The 24795-nt window shown below is 36.3% G+C and overlaps 1 protein-coding gene across 1 annotated transcript in view; it reads left to right on the top strand.

The window, feature by feature from the left end:
• The window catches only part of LOC100367743 (ATP-binding cassette sub-family C member 5-like), a 100735-nt gene that overhangs the window by 17703 nt on the left and 58237 nt on the right, over positions 1–24795 (top strand). The window contains exons 6-15 of the mRNA XM_085498344.1: positions 7269–7416; positions 8806–8954; positions 9046–9153; positions 9370–9570; positions 9892–10161; positions 11204–11407; positions 12129–12366; positions 13047–13231; positions 13319–13465; positions 13567–13696. Of these exons, the coding sequence (XP_085354470.1) occupies positions 7269–7416; positions 8806–8954; positions 9046–9153; positions 9370–9570; positions 9892–10161; positions 11204–11407; positions 12129–12366; positions 13047–13231; positions 13319–13465; positions 13567–13696 (1780 nt within the window). The remainder of the gene's footprint in view (positions 1–7268; positions 7417–8805; positions 8955–9045; positions 9154–9369; positions 9571–9891; positions 10162–11203; positions 11408–12128; positions 12367–13046; positions 13232–13318; positions 13466–13566; positions 13697–24795) is intronic.

Here is a 24795-nt window from a genome sequence, read left to right as displayed (position 1 = left end):
CTATTCTACAGAATACCATTGACAACAAAAGGCTGTTACATATAGACACAAGATCCAGTACATTGAAACATTGTATGAAACATGCATGTCGTATGATATAACATTTGTGTACAGTGAATGTCATTGATTCAACTATTGAACTTGAACTGTGTTGGACATTGAGTTACTTGCTTAAATTCACTATAGCTCTCGGGTACCATTGCCAAGAAGACTCAATCTGCATACTGAGGATACTCGGCATTTATAATTAGAATATTTGTTGAACTTGGTGTAATTTATGTCATATTTAGGATGTGTGCTATTAGGAGGCTAGACATCTGTACTTGGCTTACTCATGCGCTCTGTGCTTCTCCATTGTATTCGCGATTGTTTATTACCACACTCCCAGCCAAATAGTGAGCATATCTGCCTTTTCAAATCGTTTGTAAAATTAGTGTATTTAGTCAATATCAATTTAACCATACAGTTTAATAGTCTCTTTTCAGATATGGCTGATGAGGCCATCAAACCAACATTAGTCCACATGACAATGAAGTGCCATCAGAGGGACAGCTGGGATTGGGTGGAATTCCCGTTGAAAGTCAAACTGAAGGAGAGACAAGTCAACTGTGGAGGTCAGAAAGAACCAGGAAACTTACAGAAAAAGCAATACAGTATAGAAGTGAAGTACTAACAGGTAAACTCTGGGAAAATCATTTTGATCTAATAACCATTATAGACAATGTATAGAAATTTGTATCCGAGCCAACCATAGACGAAGAGAAATTGACAGCAGTCAAATTAGATTAGAAGTATTGCAAAATGTGGTTGATGAGCATCTTTGTGTCCTGCCTGGCGAACAGAGTACAGTGTTGGGTAAGAAAGACAGCGCCAGACAAGCCATCAATCAACTTGATTAAGCTCAAATAGTATTTAACAACAACAAGGACCTCATGTCAAGATTGCATATCAAGCATGAGGGATCAAAAATGTCTCCAGATATTCCAAAGCTTCAAGCAGTTCATACCAACGTCGAGAAGCCGCTGCAGAGGCAGCTGACTTGAAAACTAAGTTGGAGGCCCAAATACTCCTTAACAAGAAACAAGAAATGATGAGTTTGAAGAAAAATAAAGAAGTTTGGAGAAAAACAAAGGAGTTTACAAACTCAAAGGAAAATGTCTAATTTGAGACGGGAATTAGAAGAACAGAAACTAGCTGCCGAGTTGAAGGCAGAAGAAGCAAGAATGAAAGTGTACAGTGATGAAGAAGATGACTCTGATTCAGTTCGCAGCACATCTCAACTGTCGAAGAAAGTGCCTGAACTTAAGCACTTGTACACAAGTCCAACTGTAAAGAAGGAAATGGTACCTCCTGAGAAATATGCTCCTTCAATGCCACACACTAATAACATGAACACACACACTCAAGCTTACCTACCATCTTCAGAGTTGACAGCAGAAATGTTTGCCAGGACAATTGCTATGAGCCGTCTACCTACTCCTGAACCCCAAGTCAAGTACTGGAGACCCTCTTCAATACCCAGATTGGATATCATCATTCACCACCTAGATCGGAAGTAGAGGCATTCCACAGGATGAAAAAATTCATTACCTGAAACGTTATTTAGGAGGCCAGGCAAAAGAAGCAGTGAGTGCATTCTTTTCTTCTACGGAGCCAAAATGCCTTTGAGGAAGCGAAATGTGTTCTTGAAAAGAGATTTGGCAATCCCTACGTCATTGCGGAAGCCTTCAGATCAAAGTTTGATTTGAGGCAAAAGATCCAAACCAGTGACAAAACAGGTTTACGAAGATATTTTTACAGCAGTATGTTGTGGCTGCTACTGAAATCCGAGAACTCCATATACTTGATGACATGAGAGAGAACAGATTAGTATCTAAACTGCCAGACTAGTTAGGTCACAGGTGGAATCGTCTTATTGCTAGAAACAAAAGAGAGTGTGGTTGTTACCCGTTGTTTCGAGACTTTGCTACCTTTAAAATATTAAATGATCCTGTTGTAGTCTTTGAACCAAAGCAATTTAATGCAATGGAACCAGATGGTAATCATACTTACATGAAGTTGAATGGTTACTCTCGTTCGCAGCCCTTGAAAGGGTTTTTATGGACTACGGTTCAGACAGTTGATAAATAAAATGAATGCATATTCTGTGATAATGAAAATCAAACTGTTCAAGATTGTCGAAACTTTACCCGGAGAACCATGGACTTTATAATGAAGAAAGTCCTCTGTTTTGGATGTTTTGGAGAAGGCCACATGTCAAGACAGTGCGTCAACAGGTGTGAGTGCAAGGTTTGCCATAAGAAACACCCTACTCGTTTGCATGACAGAGATAAATTCACAAAATCAAGTAACACGACATCTGAAACCCATGAGATTGAACAAAAAGAAGCTACCTGTTGTAGTGTTAAGTGGTAACAAAGAATCAGTTTCCTCCATGGTAGTGCCAGTAGGGGTATCGCGCAAGGAAAACCCAGGCAGTGAGATGCTAGTCTATGCTCTGCTCGACACAATGTCAGATGTCACGTTCATGTTGGACCAGATCGGGGAGAACCTACAAGCGCACTCTAGCCCAGCAAAGCTACGTTTGTCAATGATGACTTCAAAGTGAGACCTTGTAGAAAGTCATAAATATGAAAATCTCCTGGTAAGAGGATTTAACTCTACGTCAAGGATTCCTCTTCCAACAACATATTCCACAGATCATATCCCACTGGACAGGTCCCACATTGCAACGCCTGAAACTTGTGAATGGTCTCACCTACGTAGGATTGCAGATCTGCTGACTCCTAAGCAGGACGGCCCAGTTGGTTTGTTAATTGGATACAACTGTCCAAGTGCTTTAGCACCTCAGAATTGCGTCTTGGGCAGTGGCAACCAACCAGATGGTGTAGAAACAAAACTTGGTTGGAGTTTTGTTGGTGGATCTCAGGCTCAAATTTGATGCATTTGGTTATACCCACACGGTTGTTAGCAGAGCTATTCATGCCCCTATCAAACCTGACAAGCAATCAAACGTGATGTATGTATATAAGACTACAATCAAAGAAGTCACCATTGCTGATTTGAGTATCGTAGAAAGAGACTTCAGAGATGAAGATTATAAGACTATGACTCAGGAAGACATAAAGTTTATAGAAATCGTATCAAATGGTATTCGACAGAGAAAAGATGGGTATTATGAAATGCCGCTACCATTTAGGGAGGGAAAACCTCCACAGTTGCCAAATAATCGTCAAGCAGCCATGCATCGTGCTATAGGCTTGTTGAAACAATTCCAGAGAAAAACAGAATATCAAAATCACTACACCACTTTCATGAGAAAGATACTAAAGAGAGGTGATGCAGTAATAGTCCCATATGATGAGCCACTGACATCAACGCCATGGTATACACCTCATCATGGAGTATACCATCCCAGGACACCGAATAAAGTGAGACTTGTGTTTGAGTGTAGCGCTCGTTACCAGGGTTCAAGCTTGAATGACCACCTTTTGTCAGGTCCAGACTTGATCAACCCCTCAATTGGAGTACTCTGCAGGTTCCGTGAACACCCAATTGCTTTTTGATGTTGATGTTGAGAAAATGTTCCATCAGTTTCGTGTGAAGCCCGAACACCAAGACTTTCTCAGGTTTTTGTGGTGGGAAGACAAAGACTTCACACAAGCCCCAGTGGATTTTAGGATGAAAGTCCATTTGTTTGGAGCTGTTTCATAGCAAGCTTGTGCAAACTTTGGCTTAAAACAACTTGCCAAGGACTACAAGCACCTTGAAGAGAACGCTTCAGAATTCTTGAAAAACAACTTCCATGTTGATGATGGGTTGAAGTCAGAACAAAGTGTAGAAGCTATGAAGGATCTCATTTACAATGCTGTCGAGATATGTGAAAGGGGTAACTTGCGGCTACACAAAATTAGTTGTAATAATTCAGAGGTAATGTTAAGTATTCCAGAGTCGGAAAGAGCGACTATAACAAAGACTGACCTTGAACCAAGTCAGAAGAGTTTTTCGCCAGAGAAGGTTTTAGGTATACAGTGGTGCATCCAATCAGATACCTTTTGTTTTAAGTTGACATTAAAGGATCACCCCTTGACTCCTTGTGGGATTCTAGCGACATTTGCCTCAATTTACGACCCCTTAGATCTTATTTCGCCGTTAGTTTTAGTTGGAAAGATGATACTCCAAAGAATGTGCCAGGACAGATCAGATTGGGATGACCCATTGCCAGATGATCTTCGTCCATATTGGGAACGCTGGAAAGTCGAGCTGTTGAAACTGAGTAAGATCAACATTCCGCAATGCTTCATTCCAGATGGTTTGGGTCTCAGTACAACTTCATCACTTTTCTGACACGTCACTTTCTGGTTATGGACAGTGTTCATGTGTGCGTCTGAAGACCACAGATGAGAGGGTACACTGTGCCTTGGTCATGGCAAAGGCCAGAGTTGCCCCATTGAAGCCTGTAACTATACCTAGACTGGAACTACAAGCTGCAACAATTTCAGCAAAGGTTTCTAAAGTTCTCAAGACTGAAATGGGATATAAAGACATGTCACATCATTTTTGAACGGCTTCCAAGGTGGTCTTGGGATAAATAAAAAATGATACGAAGAGACTCAAGATGTTCGTCGCAAACAGGGTTCAACGAATTAGAGAAGTTTCCCAGCCAGCACAGTGGAAATATGTTCCAACCATTGATAACCCTGCAGATCATGCCACATGTAGTCTAAAAGCTGATGAGATCGCCAAATCCAACTGGCTTACAGGCCCTAAGTTTTTGTGGGGAACAGAGGCTTCACCTCAGACTGCAGACATTGACTTGGAAATCCAACCAGATGATGTAGAGGTTAAACCGACAGTTGTACATATTGTACAGTGAACGAAGTTCACCAGCATCACAGAGAGGATGAGCAGATTTTCTAGCTATTCAAAGGCAGTGACAGCAGTGGCAGTCATTGTTGAATGTTCACTTAAGTAACGGGGGAAGATATTCTCCAAAATAGAGGTTAGCAACTTGGCAGAGACAAACCTTATCAGATTTATACAGCAAGAAACATTCAAAGACAGTATACAGAATCTCCAGAAGAGATCCATTTCTAGTCATAGGGACGATCCTCTAAAAAATCTGGACCCCTTTCTAGATGAGAATGGTTTGCTACGGGTGGGAGGCAGATTGAAAAGGTCAGCCTTATATGAAGTGAAGCATCCAATTTTGTTGCCAAGAAGAAACTATTTCTCAACGTGGGTTGCTAGTCAAGGTCCTTATGATTTGCTGTGACCAGTGAACTGAAGGAGAATCTTAACAAGTTAAACGTTGATAGTATCACAAGAAAATTTCTCTCCCAAAATTGTGAGTTCTTATTTAACACTTCTTCATCATGTATGTATGGGAGAGGCAGATCCGGACTATCAGAAGTGTCTTAGATGGAATCCTGATCCAGAATGGAACCCAGCTGAACACATCAGCATTGTGTACATTCCTGTATGAGACAATGGCTATAATCAACAGCAGACCACTGACAGTGAATGATTTGGAAGATTCTAACGGACCTCTTCCTCTATCACCAAACATTATCCTCACAAGGAAGTCTGGAATTGTCCCCCCTCCACCTCCTGTAGATTTTCTGAAGGAAGATATATACGCTAGAAAGAGGTGGTGCAGAGTCCAATATATAACCAACCTGTTCTTGACAAGGTGGGCAAAAGAATATTTGTGCAGCCTTCAGGCGAGAAAAACCTGGCAAGGTACCAAAGAAAATATCATAGTTGATGATATAGTTATGCTAAAAGACGAGAATGTCTTATGCTCAGATTGGAGATTGGCTAAAGTGGTAGAGACCTATCACTCTAGTGATGGTCTGGCAAGAAAGGTAAAGCTACTAATGCCACTCCAGACTTGGATAAAACAGGTAAGCCAATTTACAATAGAACAGTTTTAGACCATCCAATTCATAAGCTGATTCTTCTCATTTCCTGTCATGAAGGATTGAAATGCTGTTTCTTCTTCTACTGAGTTGACATAGTAGTTGATCTTGATCGTTCACATGTTTTACATTGATAAGGCGATATTTGTTTATTCCGAATACCTCCTCCTTTTAGAAATCATCTTGAATGATTTGGGTGGGAGTGTGGCTGCCGTTGCCCGAGCAACCTAATCTTGCTCCGTTCCTGTGCTTTGTTCAGCCTTGTTCATTTGTCGGCATGCTATGTACACGTGAAAGACGTCTTCTTCCGAATTATACTACAGGTCATACTAAAGGGTACTGTAGTTTTGTTGTTCAGACTTGTTCCTGATTCTTTTAGTACTTCCACTTGTTTATTTACCTCATGGCAGTTTTGGTGTTGTGCAAGTATCGTTTATGCTGCCAACGAGTACTAGGGTATTATTTGAGGGAGAAGACCTTTGTTATGTTTAGACTAGTTTCGGAAGCCTTATCGATTTAGTTGATTTATCGTTGGCGTAGTTTACATGCCGAGTTGCCTACAGTCGTGTAGTTTGAGTTGACACTCATCAACAATTTTCAGTCGTTTTCCAGACGATTATGCAAGTCGCATTCATGTCCAATTTTATCTATATTTTGTGTACATGTACGATAGATTCGTCTAGTCTCGCCACGAGGTGGCGCACTATACTGTAATATCATTGCCTATCTATTTGCATAGCAGCACTGGTACTTATTACAATATAAATACGCAACTTCTTGTTATTATTTTCTGAACGTATACTCTTGTATTTCACAGTTTTGACGGTGTTACAATCTTCTCAATATTGTTCGTCATAAATAAAGTGAAGGTTACATCAGTATTTTGCGTCGGTTACTAGGGCAGCTACACATAGTTCTTTAAATACATAATGTGACACGTATGAAAATATAAAGGATCATACAAATTATTTTTATAGTTGTGATTTCAAAATTCAAAGTGCAATGTTAACATTTAAAAATATACAATATGCCACAGTGTTTAGTGAGCACACTCATTCATACGTTTAGCATATAAGCTAAGTAAGGTCAGAAAACGTTTAATTACATGTTCTGGCCTTAGCATGAATTACATACTGCGGCGTTTAAGCCCTTCTGATACCACTAACACATTTATATTTACTCTAAGTTATGACAATTAAAAGCAACATTGCTATATTGAAATGGACATTACTCGTGTTATACTGAAAACATACCCAACTTGAACTTCGTGGATGTTAACGCCGTAGGTATTATAACAAGTAAAGCTGACTTACATACACTATTACTTAACATTTTGTTTTTCAATAGTTGCGATTGGCTAAGTCTGTTTCACGTGTGCGACTTGAAGCCGTCAAGGTGACTGATCAGCGAGTGTGCATGATCAATGAAATTATACAATGCATCAAATTAATTAAGATGTATGCATGGGAGATGTGTTTTTTAAAGAGTGTAAAAGGTATTTATTATTACACACTATCTCATCTATTAATACTATGTATTCCTGTGTTAACACACCACCTCATATGTTAATACTATTCCTGTGTTAACACACTACCTCATATGTTAATACTATTCATGTTTTAACACACTACCTTATATGTTAATACTATCCGTCTGTTAACACACTACCTCATATGTTAATACTATCCCACTGTTATATGTTATATATATATATATGTCATATGTTAATACTATTCCTGTATTAACACACTACCTCATATGTTATTACTATTCCTGTGTTAACACACTACCTCATATTTTAATACTATCCATCTGTTAACATACTACCTCATCTATTAATACTATCCCTCTGTTAACACACTACCTCATATGTTAATACTATTCCTGTATTAACACTCTACCTCATATGTTAATACTATTCCTGTTTTAACACACTACCTCATATGTTAATACTATTCCTGTATTAACACACTACCTCATATGTTAATACTATCCCACTGTTAACATACTACCTCATATGTTAAAACCATACCTCTGTTAACACACTACCTCATATGTTAATACTATTCCTGTATTAACACACTACCTCATATGTTAATACTATTTCTGTTTTAACACACTACCTCATATGTTAATACTATCCCACTGTTAACATACTACCTCATATGTTAAAACCATACCTCTGTTAACACACTACCTAATATGTTAATACTGTTCCTGTATTAACACACTACCTCATATGTTAATACTATTCCTGTTTTAACACACTACCTTATATGTTAATACTATTCCTGTGTTAACACACTACCTCATATGTTAATACTATTCCTGTTTTAACACCCTACCTCATATGTTAATAATATTCCTCTGTTAACATACTACCTCATATGTTAATACCATACCTCTGATAACACACTACCTCATCTATTAATACTATCCCTCTGTTAACATACTACCTCATATTTTAATACCATACCTCTTTTAACACACTACCTCATATGTTAATACTATTCCTGTATTATCACACTACCTCATATGTTAATACTATCCCTCTGTTAACACACTACCTCATATGTTAATACTATTCCTGTATTATCACACTACCTCATATGTCAATACTATTCCTCTGTTAACACACTAACTCATATGTTAATAGTATCCCTCTCTTAACACACTACCTCATATGTTAATACTATCCCTCTGTTAGCATACTACCTCGTATGTTAATACTATCCCACTGTTAAAACACTACCTCATATGTTAATACTATTTCTCTGTTAACCCACTACCTCATCTATTAATACTATTCATGTTTTAATACTATCCCTCTGTTTGTTATGTTATTACTGTAATACATATCTGCGCTCTCTCTCTCATATTTCAGAAATCCGAAGTAAGGAATTTCAACTTCTTGAAAAAGCCGGATATGTTCAGAGTATAGTAATGAGTCTGTCTCCGATAGTGTCCTTGTTTGCTGCTGCACTGACGTTTGCACTGCATACATTGACAGGCAATGATCTTACAGCTAGCAAGGTGTGTTATCCGTGTATACAATTCGTCGTTGGTATGCATCCTCAATAATGCATTCACGAATCTGATTGAGTCATTGTTTTCTGCATCGCAGGCATTTACAGTAGTTGGCTTATTTGAATGTATGAGATTCGCACTTGTAGCCCTGCCATTCAGCATCAAATCATTATCAGAATGCAAAGTGGCCTTAGACAGGATACAGGTAAGTTTCGTCTTTTGTTTAATTACATCGGGGAGTATATGTGGTTTGGATGTTGTTGTGTGGCCCTGTGGACAGTGAAGTGCGCTACAGGTTAGTGTAAATCCCATCTTAAAATATTTATATTTTTTCGTGTTAACAAACAGTGTATTTAGTATATAACATGTATATAAATCGCCTGACTCTGATATATATGATGTATAAACCTATTTTCAATAGGAAATATTGTTGATGGAAGAAATTCACCCCATTGTTAGGAGCACTGGCAGTCAAATTCATGCAGTTGATATAACCATGGCGACATTTACTTGGAAAAAACATTTACTTGGAAAAGAGAAATCAGATACTCAGATTGATAACCTTGTAACCGAGGAATCGACCATGACGAGAACACTTGATATGAACATCGTTATTGAAAAAGTATGTCAAATTACTCATAGCACCATCTATTGTTTGTACCACTGTGTCAATTGTCAGCTAATAATGCTATCTTCAATTCAATAAACAATATACATTATTTTATCTGCAAGCTTCGTTACATATAGTAAGCATAATCAACGTATCACCCCGCTCCTGTATCAACTTCATTGATTTCCAGTCCATAAATGGATTATATACAAAATACTACTGCTACATTTAAAGTCTATAAAAATCTTTGTCTCTGTTTCCATTATTGGACTCGTTGTTCCAAAAACGTTCTTCTAACCCGAGGATCATGTTCTTGTTTTTATTATCTTACAGGGTGAGCTGATCGGTATATGTGGGGGAGTCGGTAGCGGCAAAAGCTCATTTGTGTTGGCTTTGTTGAATCAAATGACGATGTTAGAGGGCGATATTTCGGTGGATGGGACATTCGCATATGCTCCTCAGCAACCATGGATAATAAATGCAACTGTTAGAGAGAACATACTATTTGGAAGTTTATTCGACCGTGACAAGTATAATTTTACTCTATCGGTGTGCTGTCTTCAACACGATTTACATGTATTACCGAAAGGAGAGTTGACAGAAGTAAGTTGATCTGACGGTACAACAGGCGTTTCTAAAACTTCTCGTCACCATTAAATTTTTAAGGTAGAGATGCAGGTTCGTGGGCACTTGAAAGTGAAATTTATTTATTTTTTTCCTTTTTATTATTTTGGCTATAGACTTAAAATTTTGTAGAATTTTGAATAGCGATTTTAAAAACGATTTTAAAATATAGATAACAGGTGAAAACATTCTCTTTTTTGAATGCTTAGCAAGATTCAGCAAGGCTGTACATAAATAATAAAAAAGAAACATGGTGAAAAAAAGAAATGATGGGATCTCCATATTATGCACTATATTTAACTTTTAACAAAACTATAATATATTTAAATTTGGAACTGTTACAACCATTTTAATTATGAGCATTAGCAAACTTCTTACTGAGTGAATTGTTATGCAAATTAGCTTCTTTTGTGTGCACATATTACAACTTTAAAAAAATAGCTCATAGACGCTTTGACCTTTTGTTTTGAAATTTTCACAAATGATTGACAATGTGTTTATCTTCAAAACGCCATTGGGGCATTGTTTTTGGTTGAACAGTGTTACAACAATCGTACAGACAACTAGCCTGGATGTTAATTTATGCATACACTTAAAGTAGTAAAATTTGAGCTGCTGCCCTGCAAAATTGACAACTGGAAGACAGTTTTCAAGACGGCACTTCCTTCATAGTAAACAGATGTACCCATAAACCAATTTGGACAGGAACAGAAGCATGGTTTAGAAGCTATTCTGTTTAAATCAATTTTGACCAAAAAAGCACATTTTTTGTGCATATTTCAAACTACGGTGTCCATAAAAAAATACTATCAAAATTTTAAAATTCATACAATAAGCTTTCCGAAAATATATAGTTTTGTGTACAAGGGAGGCCATCTTGGTTTCCTAATTAACTGTCAGGTAAACTGCATCTCTACCTTAAGTAAAACAAAAATATTATCATATTATGGCGAATACGGTACACATCCTGAAATCGCTAATGAATGTTGAATAGTCCTCTCAAGTGATCTTTTATCAACAGATTGGAGAACGAGGAATTAATCTGAGTGGTGGACAAAAACAACGTATTAGTTTGGCGAGGGCGCTCTATTCAGATAGGGATATATACCTTCTTGACGATCCTTTGAGTGCAGTCGATGCACATGTTGGTAGACATATTTTCGCAAATTTGATAAAAGGTGCCTTGAGGTCCAAAACTGTAATATTTGTAACGCACCAACTACAGGTAAACGATTAATACTAATCATTGCACAGTTTATTGCTCCTAAGTCGTCTAGGAACGCCTTGCCTTCTGTCATACTGCCCAGATAAAACAATATAACACGTTTTCGGTGTGGTACTAATGAAATATACGCATGATGTTTTTTTTTTCTTTTCAACTCGTCTTTTGATTGAATTGTAACAAATATGCCAATGAATGTGATGTTCTTAGTTACAACAACATATGTGAGGACAATTGCTCCATGTAAAGTGTTTTTCTGTTTTTCTTTTCATCACCAGTTCCCTCTTTTTATCACGAATTTACAAAATAGTCTCATTTATTAAAGTCAACACTTTCCGTCCGAAGATTGAGACAAAAATAGCCAAATGTGTTGAGTAAAAACTGAAAATTTACTCAAATTGTGTCTGTTAGCTCCAAAATTGGTGTTCATTTATAGAAATATTGGAGAATACAAGAAAAAGGTGAAGACAAATTTCGGCGAGAAATTCTGGTGGTGAAAATGTTAACATTTAGTTCGAGGCGATAATCCGATGTTTATGATAATGTCCGTCACTGTAAACAATAAATGCCTATCTTCACAATCAATGCGTAGAGAAATGTCTAAATGTTGGTCATGTGATGTCATAACATGTTTAACTTGTGTTACATAATAAACACTACATATGGTTATCATGTTGGTTTAAATACAATCGTAGATTGATACTTTGCGTCATATTCATTGCAGTACTTACGGCATTGTGACTGTATTGTTGTCACTAAAGATGGCCGATTCACTGAACGGGGCACACACGAAGAACTGATGGCTGTTGACAATACATATGCACAACTAATTAAATCGCATCATGCTGGAACAGAAGATGACAGTATTGTCTTATTGGAATCTATGCATGTGCAACTACGTGAACAATCCAGTATTCATTCAGCAGAAAGCAGTGGAAGTGACGTAGAGAATAATTTTGAAGGTGCGAAGGTCTATTTGTAATGGCGGTAGCAAAATATTGTACTCGGAGACTTACACCTACTCGTCAATCAGATCCACATGTCTGACCCAAATTCAGCATTTTCCGACAAGTTCGTGGACAACTGTTCATAATTGTTTATTTATAACCACAGTCCCTCTGTGTTATAACCAAACAAATAAGAATTGTTTGTATGGTAATCATATTTGAATCTCTGTCAAAATCTTATCGATCATGATTGGTTTGGAAATTATTATGTGAATTCATCTATAAGTTTTTGAGTAATAAATGAAAAATCATCCTCAATTTACTGTTACTATGGCAACTGTACACATCTGTACGTAATTTTAGCCATGTGTTCATGGTAATCTCCTGATAATTTCCATCATTATAAATTAAAAAAAAACATTCCCGAAATTGTAGTTGTCATGGTATCTGTCCCATATGTGTACCAATGTGTAATGGGTTTGGCACGCCCCTTAGATATATTATAAGTACCCATATATAGCGTCTTTTAAACTAAAAGACAAATCACGAGTTCTTTCCGGGGTAATTAAGTAAGTAGGGCATATTTAATTATGTAAAGTAATATGAATTGTGTTATACGATGGATTCTCTCCACATAAGATAACACTGGCATCACTCTTGCATACAAATATGTTATCTGTTTTTAATTACGTCAGGCAAGCTAATCCAGGAGGAACAAAAAGGCGAAGGAAAGGTCAAATGGAGTACATATAAGCATTACATCAACGCTAGTGGTGGTTATATCAGTCTTGTATTAGTCATACTATTATATGTATTGTACATGGGTTGTATTGTATTAAGTTTGTTTTGGCTTAATATATGGGTGACAGCGGGCAGTGGCGTAAGTATTATATCCAATTTTATATATTAAAAAATGTAATCGTGTGCCGGATACAAAGTTGTCTAAAAAAAGTTTGTTTATTTTCAGAATACAACTGTTATGCGGGATAATTTAACATACATAAGTGCGAGCATAACAGACAACCCAAGACTGGAATATTACGTCACAATATACTGTGTTATTGTGATTGTTATGTTACTAGTGGGTGTTATTAAAGGATTTGCCTATATGAAGGTAAGCACAAAGTTAACTTGAAATCAACCGGTGCTTTTCCGAATTAAGACACACGCAAAAAAGGAGATATTTAAGATGTCAATTTGGTTTTCTCGTAATAGACTACACTGCGGGCATCCAATCATCTCCATGATGATCTATTTCATAAAATATTCTGCTGTCCAATGAGCTTCTTCGAAACAACTCCCACTGGGCGGATCTTGAATAATTTTTCAAAAGATACAGATGAATGTGAGTATGCAACGTTCGATTAGTTAAATATATTGTTATCTCAACAATAGCTCCATACACGTTCCCGTCCCGTACTATTTAAACATTGGTTGAGTGTATTGTTATATCAACCATAGTTCCATACACGTTCCTGTCCCGTACTATTTACACATTGGTTGAGTGTAATGTTATATCAACCATAGTTCCATACACGTTCCTGTCCCGTACTATTTACACATTGGTTGAGTGTATTGTTATATCAACCATAGTTCCATACACGTTCCTGTCCCGTACTATTTACACATTGGTTGAGTGTATTGTTATATCAACCATAGTTCCATACACGTTCCTGTCCCGTACTATTTACACATTGGTTGAGTGTAATGTTATATCAACCATAGTTCCATACACGTTCCTGTCCCGTACTATTTACACATTGGTTGAGTGTATTGTTATATCAACCACAGTTCCATACACGTTCCTGTCCCGTACTATTTACACATTGGTTGAGTGTATTGTTATATCAACAATAGTTCCAAACACGTTCCTGTCCCGTACTATTTACACATTGGTTGAGTGTATTGTTATATCAACAATAGTTCCATACACGTTCCTGTCCCGTACTATTCACACATTGGTTGAATGTATTGTTATATCAACAATAGTTCCATGCAGGTTCCTGTCCCGTACTATTTACACATTGGTTGAATGTATTGTGATATCAACAATAGTTCCATACACGTTCCTGTCCTGTACTATTTACACTTTGGTTGAGTGTAATGTTATATCAACAATAGTTCCATACACGTTCCTGTCCTGTACTATTTACACATTGGTTGAGTGTATTGCTATATTAACAATAGCTCCATTCACGTTCCTGTCCTGTACTATTTACACTTTGGTTGAGTGTAATGTTATATCAACAATAGTTCCATACACGTTCCTGTCCTGTACTATTTACACATTGGTTGAGTGTATTGTTATATCAACAATAGTTCCATACACGTTCCTGTCCTGTAGTATTTACACATTGGTTGAGTGTATTGATATATCAACAATAGTTCCATACACGTTCCTGTCCTGTACTATTTACACTTTGGTTGATTGTATTGTTATATCAACCATAGTTCTATTCACGTTCCTGTCCTGTACTATTTAAACATTGGTTGAGTGTAATGTTATATCAACCATAGTTCCATACACGTTCCTGTCCTGTACTATTTAAACATTGGTTGATTGTATTGTTATATCAACAATAGTTCCATACACGTTCCTGTCCCGTACTATTTAAACATTGGTTGATTGTATTGTTATATCAACCATAGTTCCATACACGTTCCTGTCCTGTACTATTTACACTTTGGTTGAGTGTAATGTTATATCAACCATAGTTCCATACACGTTCCTGTCCTGTACTATTTACACATTGGTTGAGTGTAATGTTATGTCAACCATAGTTCCATACACGTTCCTGTCCTGTACTATTTAAACATTGGTTGATTGTATTGTTATATCAACAATAGTTCCATACACGTTCCTGTCCTGTACTATTTAAACATTGGTTGATTGTATTGTTATATCAACAATAGTTCCATACACGTTCCTGTCCTGTACTATTTACACATTGGTTGAGTGTATTGATATATCAACCATAGTTCCATACACGTTCCTGTCCTGTACTATTTAAACATTGGTTGAGTGTAATGTTATATCAACCATAGTTCCATACACGTTCCTGTCCTGTACTATTTAAACATTGGTTGATTGTATTGTTATATCAACAATAGTTCCATACACGTTCCTGTCCCGTACTATTTACACATTGGTTGAGTGTATTGATATATCAACAATAGTTCCATACATGTTCCTGCCCCGTACTATTTACACATTGGTTGAATGTATTGTTATATCAACAATAGTTTCATACACGTTCCCGTCCCGTACTATTTACACATTGGTTGAGTGTATTGTTATATCAACAATAGTTCCATACGTGTTCCTGTCCCGTACTATTTACACATTGGTTGAGGGTATTGTTATATGAACAATAGTTCCATACACGTTCCTGTCCCGTACTATTTACACATTGGTTGAATGTATTATTATATCAACCGTAGTTCCATACACGTTCCTGTCCCGTATTATTTAAACATTGGTTGAATGTATTGTTATATCAACAATAGTTCCATACACGTTCCTGTCCCGTACTATTTACACATTGGTTGAGTGTATTGCTATATCAACAATAGTTCCAAACACGTTCCTTTCCCGTACTATTTACACATTGGTTGAGTGTATTGTTATATCAACAATAGTTCCATACACGTTCCTGTCCCGTACTATTCACACATTGGTTGAATGTATTGTTATATCAACAATAGTTCCATGCAGGTTCCTGTCCCGTACTATTTACACATTGGTTGAATGTATTGTGATATCAACAATAGTTCCATACACGTTCCTGTCCTGTACTATTTACACATTGGTTGAGTGTATTGCTATATTAACAATAGCTCCATTCACGTTCCTGTCCTGTACTATTTACACTTTGGTTGAGTGTAATGTTATATCAACAATAGCTCCATACACGTTCCTGTCCTGTACTATTTACACTTTGGTTGATTGTATTGTTATATCAACCATAGTTCCATACACGTTCCTGTCCTGTACTATTTAAACATTGGTTGAGTGTAATGTTATATCAACCATAGTTCCATACACGTTCCTGTCCTGTACTACTTACACATTGGTTGAGTGTATTGATATATCAACAATAGTTCCATACACGTTCCTGTCCTGTACTATTTACACTTTGGTTGATTGTATTGTTATATCAACAATAGTTCCATACACGTTCCTGTCCTGTACTACTTACACATTGGTTGAGTGTATTGATATATCAACAATAGTTCCATACATGTTCTTGTCCCGTACTATTTACACATTGGTTGAGGGTATTGTTATATGAACAATAGTTCCATACACGTTCCAGTCCCGTACTATTTACACATTGGTTGAATGTATTATTATATCAACCATAGTTCCAAACACGTTCCTGTCCCGTACTATTTACACATTGGTTGAATGTATTGTTATATCAACAATAGTTCCATACACGTTCCTGTCCCGTACTATTTACACATTGGTTGAGTGTATTGTTATATCAACAATAGTTCCATACACGTTCCTGTCCTGTACTATTTACACTTTGGTTGATTGTATTGTTATATCAACCATAGTTCCATACACGTTCCTGTCCTGTACTATTTAAACATTGGTTGATTGTATTGTTATATGAACAATAGTTCCATACACGTTCCTGTCCTGTACTATTTAAACATTGGTTGAGTGTAATGTTATATCAACCATAGTTCCATACACGTTCCTGTCCTGTACTATTTACACATTGGTTGATTGTATGGTTATATCAACCATAGTTCCATACACGTTCCTGTCCTGTACTATTTACACATTGGTTGAGTGTATTGTTATATCAACCATAGTTCCATACACGTTCCTGTCCCGTACTATTTACACATTGGTTGAGTGTATTGTTATATCAACCATAGTTCCATACACGTTCCTGTCCCGTACTATTTACACATTGGTTGAGTGTAATGTTATATCAACCATAGTTCCATACACGTTCCTGTCCCGTACTATTTACACATTGGTTGAGTGTATTGTTATATCAACCACAGTTCCATACACGTTCCTGTCCCGTACTATTTACACATTGGTTGAGTGTATTGTTATATCAACAATAGTTCCAAACACGTTCCTGTCCCGTACTATTTACACATTGGTTGAGTGTATTGTTATATCAACAATAGTTCCATACACGTTCCTGTCCCGTACTATTCACACATTGGTTGAATGTATTGTTATATCAACAATAGTTCCATGCAGGTTCCCGTCCCGTACTATTTACACATTGGTTGAATGTATTGTGATATCAACAATAGTTCCATACACGTTCCTGTCCTGTACTATTTACACTTTGGTTGAGTGTAATGTTATATCAACAATAGTTCCATACACGTTCCTGTCCTGTACTATTTACACATTGGTTGAGTGTATTGCTATATTAACAATAGCTCCATTCACGTTCCTGTCCTGTACTATTTACACTTTGGTTGAGTGTAATGTTATATCAACAATAGTTCCATACACGTTCCTGTCCTGTACTATTTACACATTGGTTGAGTGTATTGTTATATCAACAATAGTTCCATACACGTTCCTGTCCTGTAGTATTTACACATTGGTTGAGTGTATTGATATATCAACAATAGTTCCATACACGTTCCTGTCCTGTACTATTTACACTTTGGTTGATTGTATTGTTATATCAACCATAGTTCTATTCACGTTCCTGTCCTGTACTATTTAAACATTGGTTGAGTGTAATGTTATATCATCCATAGTTCCATACACGTTCCTGTCCTGTACTATTTAAACATTGGTTGATTGTATTGTTATATCAACAATAGTTCCATACACGTTCCTGTCCCGTACTATTTAAACATTGGTTGATTGTATTGTTATATCAACCATAGTTCCATACACGTTCCTGTCCTGTACTATTTACACTTTGGTTGAGTGTAATGTTATATCAACCATAGTTCCATACACGTTCCTGTCCTGTACTATTTACACATTGGTTGAGTGTAATGTTATATCAACCATAGTTCCATACACGTTCCTGTCCTGTACTATTTAAACATTGGTTGATTGTATTGTTATATCAACAATAGTTCCATACACGTTCCTGTCCTGTACTATTTAAACATTGGTTGATTGTATTGTTATATCAACAATAGTTCCATACACGTTCCTGTCCTGTACTATTTACACATTGGTTGAGTGTATTGATATATCAACCATAGTTCCATACACGTTCCTGTCCTGTACTATTTAAACATTGGTTGAGTGTAAAGTTATATCAACCATAGTTCCATACACGTTCCTGTCCTGTACTATTTAAACATTGGTTGATTGTATTGTTATATCAACAATAGTTCCATACACGTTCCTGTCCCGTACTATTTACACATTGGTTGAGTGTATTGATATATCAACAATAGTTCCATACATGTTCCTGCCCCGTACTATTTACACATTGGTTGAATGTATTGTTATATCAACAATAGTTTCATACACGTTCCCGTCCCGTACTATTTACACATTGGTTGAGTGTATTGTTATATCAACAATAGTTCCATACGTGTTCCTGTCCCGTACTATTTACACATTGGTTGAGGGTATTGTTATATGAACAATAGTTCCATACACGTTCCTGTCCCGTACTATTTACACATTGGTTGAATGTATTATTATATCAACCGTAGTTCCATACACGTTCCTGTCCCGTATTATTTAAACATTGGTTGAATGTATTGTTATATCAACAATAGTTCCATACACGTTCCTGTCCCGTACTATTTACACATTGGTTGAGTGTATTGTTATATCAACAATAGTTCCAATCACGTTCCTTTCCCGTACTATTTACACATTGGTTGAGTGTATTGTTATATCAACAATAGTTCCATACACGTTCCTGTCCCGTACTATTCACACATTGGTTGAATGTATTGTTATATCAACAATAGTTCCATGCAGGTTCCTGTCCCGTACTATTTACACATTGGTTGAATGTATTGTGATATCAACAATAGTTCCATACACGTTCCTGTCCTGTACTATTTACACATTGGTTGAGTGTATTGCTATATTAACAATAGCTCCATTCACGTTCCTGTCCTGTACTATTTACACTTTGGTTGAGTGTAATGTTATATCAACAATAGTTCCATACACGTTCCTGTCCTGTACTATTTACACTTTGGTTGATTGTATTGTTATATCAACCATAGTTCCATACACGTTCCTGTCCTGTACTATTTAAACATTGGTTGAGTGTAATGTTATATCAACCATAGTTCCATACACGTTCCTGTCCTGTACTACTTACACATTGGTTGAGTGTATTGATATATCAACAATAGTTCCATACACGTTCCTGTCCTGTACTATTTACACTTTGTTTGAGTGTATTGATATATCAACAATAGTTCCATACACGTTCCTGTCCTGTACTATTTACACTTTGGTTGATTGTATTGTTATATCAACAATAGTTCCATACACGTTCCTGTCCTGTACTACTTACACATTGGTTGAGTGTATTGATATATCAACAATAGTTCCATACATGTTCTTGTCCCGTACTATTTACACATTGGTTGAGGGTATTGTTATATGAACAATAGTTCCATACACGTTCCTGTCCCGTACTATTTACACATTGGTTGAATGTATTATTATATCAACCATAGTTCCAAACACGTTCCTGTCCCGTACTATTTACACATTGGTTGAATGTATTGTTATATCAACAATAGTTCCATACACGTTCCTGTCCCGTACTATTTACACATTGGTTGAGTGTATTGTTATATCAACAATAGTTCCATACACGTTCCTGTCCTGTACTATTTACACTTTGGTTGATTGTATTGTTATATCAACCATAGTTCCATACACGTTCCTGTCCTGTACTATTTAAACATTGGTTGATTGTATTGTTATATGAACAATAGTTCCATACACGTTCCTGTCCTGTACTATTTAAACATTGGTTGAGTGTAATGTTATATCAACCATAGTTCCATACACGTTCCTGTCCTGTACTATTTACACATTGGTTGATTGTATGGTTATATCAACAATAGTTCCATACACGTTCCTGTCCTGTACTATTTACACATTGGTTGAGTGTCTTGATATATCAACCATAGTTCCATACACGTTCCTGTCCTGTACTATTTAAACATTGGTTGAGTGTATTGTTATATCAACAATAGTTTCATACACGTTCCCGTCCCGTACTATTTACACATTGGTTGAGTGTATTATTATATCAACCATAGTTCCATACATGTTCCTGTCCCGTACTATTTACACATTGGTTGAGGGTATTGTTATATGAACAATAGTTCCATACACGTTCCTGTCCCGTACTATTTACACATTGGTTGAATGTATTATTATATCAACCGTAGTTCCATACACGTTCCTGTCCCGTACTATTTACACATTGGTTGAATGTTTTGTTATATCAACAATAGTTCCATACATGTTCCTGTCCCGTACTATTTACACATTGGTTGAGTGTATTGTTATATCAACAATAGTTCCATACACGTTCCTGTCCTGTACTATTTACACTTTGGTTGATTGTATTGTTATATCAACCATAGTTCCATACACGTTCCTGTCCTGTACTATTTAAACATTGGTTGATTGTATTGTTATATGAACAATAGTTCCATACATGTTCCTGTCCTGTACTATTTAAACATTGGTTGAGTGTAATGTTATATCAACCATAGTTCCATACACGTTCCTGTCCTGTATTATTTACACATTGGTTGAGTGTAATGTTATATCAACCATAGTTCCATACACGTTCCTGTCCTGTACTATTTAAACATTGGTTGATTGTATTGTTATATCAACAATAGTTCCATACACGTTCCTGTCCTGTACTATTTAAACATTGGTTGATTGTATTGTTATATCAACAATAGTTCCATACACGTTCCTGTCCTGTACTATTTACACATTGGTTGAGTGTATTGATATGTCAACCATAGTTCCATACACGTTCCTGTCCTGTACTATTTAAACATTGGTTGAGTGTAATGTTATATCAACCATAGTTCCATACACGTTCCTGTCCTGTACTATTTAAACATTGGTTGATTGTATTGTTATATCAACAATAGTTCCATACACGTTCCTGTCCCGTACTATTTACACATTGGTTGAGTGTATTGATATATCAACAATAGTTCCATACATGTTCCTGTCCCGTACTATTTACACATTGGTTGAATGTATTGTTATATCAACAATAGTTTCATACACGTTCCCGTCCCGTACTATTTACACATTGGTTGAGTGTATTGTTATATCAACAATAGTTCCATACATGTTCCTGTCCTGTACTATTTACACATTGGTTGAGGGTATTGTTATATGAACAATAGTTCCATACACGTTCCTGTCCCGTACTATTTACACATTGGTTGAATGTATTATTATATCAACCATAGTTCCATACACGTTCCTGTCCAGTATTATTTACACATTGGTTGAATGTATTGTTATATCAACAATAGTTCCATACACGTTCCTGTCCCGTACTATTTACACATTGGTTGAGTGTATTGTTATATCAACAATAGTTCCAAACACGTTCCTTTCCCGTACTATTTACACATTGGTTGAGTGTATTGTTATATCAACAATAGTTCCATACACGTTCCTGTCCCGCACTATTCACACATTGGTTGAATGTATTGTTATATCAACAATAGTTCCATGCAGGTTCCTGTCCCGTAATATTTACACATTGGTTGAATGTATTGTGATATCAACAATAGTTCCATACACGTTCTTGTCCTGTACTATTTACACATTGGTTGAGTGTATTGCTATATTAACAATAGCTCCATTCACGTTCCTGTCCTGTATTATTTACACTTTGGTTGAGTGTAATGTTATTTGAACAATAGTTCCATACACGTTTCTGTCCCGTACTATTTACACATTGGTTGAATGTATTATTATATCAACCATAGTTCCATACACGTTCCTGTCCCGTACTATTTACACATTGGTTGAATGTATTGTTATATCAACAATAGTTCCATACACGTTCCTGTCCCGTACTATTTACACATTGGTTGAGTGTAATGTTATATCAACAATAGTTCCATACACGTTCCTGTCCTGTACTATTTACACTTTGGTTGATTGTATTGTTATATCAACCATAGTTCCATACACGTTCCTGTCCTGTACTATTTAAACATTGGTTGATTGTATTGTTATATGAACAATAGTTCCATACACGTTCCTGTCCTGTACTATTTAAACATTGGTTGAGTGTAATGTTATATCAACCATAGTTCCATACACGTTCCTGTCCTGTACTATTTACACATTGGTTGATTGTATGGTTATATCAACAATAGTTCCATACACGTTCCTGTCCTGTACTATTTACACATTGGTTGAGTGTCTTGATATATCAACCATATTTCCATACACGTTCCTGTCCTGTACTATTTAAACATTGGTTGATTGTATTGTTATATCAACAATAGTTCCATACACGTTCCTGTCCCGTACTATTTACACATTGGTTGAGTGTATTGATATATCAACAATAGTTCCATACATGTTCCTGTCCCGTACTATTTACACATTGGTTGAATGTATTGTTATATCAACAATAGTTTCATACACGTTCCCGTCCTGTACTATTTACACATTGGTTGAGTGTATTGTTATATCAACAATAGTTCCATACAAGTTCCTGTCCCGTACTATTTACACATTGGTTGAGTGTATTGTTATATCAACAATAGTTCCATACACGTTCCTGTCCTGTACTATTTACACATTGGTTGAGTGTATTGATATGTCAACCATAGTTCCATACACGTTCCTGTCCTGTACTATTTAAACATTGGTTGAGTGTAATGTTATATCAACCATAGTTCCATACACGTTCCTGTCCTGTACTATTTAAACATTGGTTGATTGTATTGTTATATCAACAATAGTTCCATACACGTTCCTGTCCCGTACTATTTACACATTGGTTGAGTGTATTGTTATATCTACAATAGTTCCATACACGTTCCTGTCCTGTACTATTTACACTTTGGTTGATTGTATTGTTATATCAACCATAGTTCCATACACGTTCCTGTCCTGTACTATTTAAACATTGGTTGATTGTATTGTTATATGAACAATAGTTCCATACACGTTCCTGTCCTGTACTATTTAAACATTGGTTGAGTGTAATGTTATATCAACCATAGTTCCATACACGTTCCTGTCCTGTACTATTTACACATTGGTTGATTGTATGGTTATATCAACAATAGTTCCATACACGTTCCTGTCCTGTACTATTTACACATTGGTTGAGTGTCTTGATATATCAACCATAGTTCCATACACGTTCCTGTCCTGTACTATTTAAACATTGGTTGAGTGTATTGTTATATCAACAATAGTTTCATACACGTTCCCGTCCCGTACTATTTACACATTGGTTGAGTGTATTATTATATCAACCATAGTTCCATACATGTTCCTGTCCCGTACTATTTACACATTGGTTGAGGGTATTGTTATATGAACAATAGTTCCATACACGTTCCTGTCCTGTACTATTTACACATTGGTTGAATGTATTATTATATCAACCGTAGTTCCATACACGTTCCTGTCCCGTACTATTTACACATTGGTTGAATGTTTTGTTATATCAACAATAGTTCCATACATGTTCCTGTCCCGTACTATTTACACATTGGTTGAGTGTATTGTTATATCAACAATAGTTCCATACACGTTCCTGTCCTGTACTATTTACACTTTGGTTGATTGTATTGTTATATCAACCATAGTTCCATACACGTTCCTGTCCTGTACTATTTAAACATTGGTTGATTGTATTGTTATATGAACAATAGTTCCATACACGTTCCTGTCCTGTACTATTTAAACATTGGTTGAGTGTAATGTTATATCAACCATAGTTCCATACACGTTCCTGTCCTGTATTATTTACACATTGGTTGAGTGTAATGTTATATCAACCATAGTTCCATACACGTTCCTGTCCTGTACTATTTAAACATTGGTTGATTGTATTGTTATATCAACAATAGTTCCATACACGTTCCTGTCCTGTACTATTTAAACATTGGTTGATTGTATTGTTATATCAACAATAGTTCCATACACGTTCCTGTCCTGTACTATTTACACATTGGTTGAGTGTATTGATATGTCAACCATAGTTCCATACACGTTCCTGTCCTGTACTATTTAAACATTGGTTGAGTGTAATGTTATATCAACCATAGTTCCATACACGTTCCTGTCCTGTACTATTTAAACATTGGTTGATTGTATTGTTATATCAACAATAGTTCCATACACGTTCCTGTCCCGTACTATTTACACATTGGTTGAGTGTATTGATATATCAACAATAGTTCCATACATGTTCCTGTCCCGTACTA

The sequence above is a fragment of the Saccoglossus kowalevskii genome, chromosome 1, assembly GCF_978046115.1.
Source record: "Saccoglossus kowalevskii chromosome 1, keSacKowa6.1, whole genome shotgun sequence".
In the NCBI taxonomy this organism is placed as follows: Eukaryota; Metazoa; Hemichordata; class Enteropneusta; family Harrimaniidae; genus Saccoglossus; species Saccoglossus kowalevskii.
Note: the sequence above shows the minus strand (reverse complement) of the source record. Positions and strands in the feature narration are given on the sequence as shown.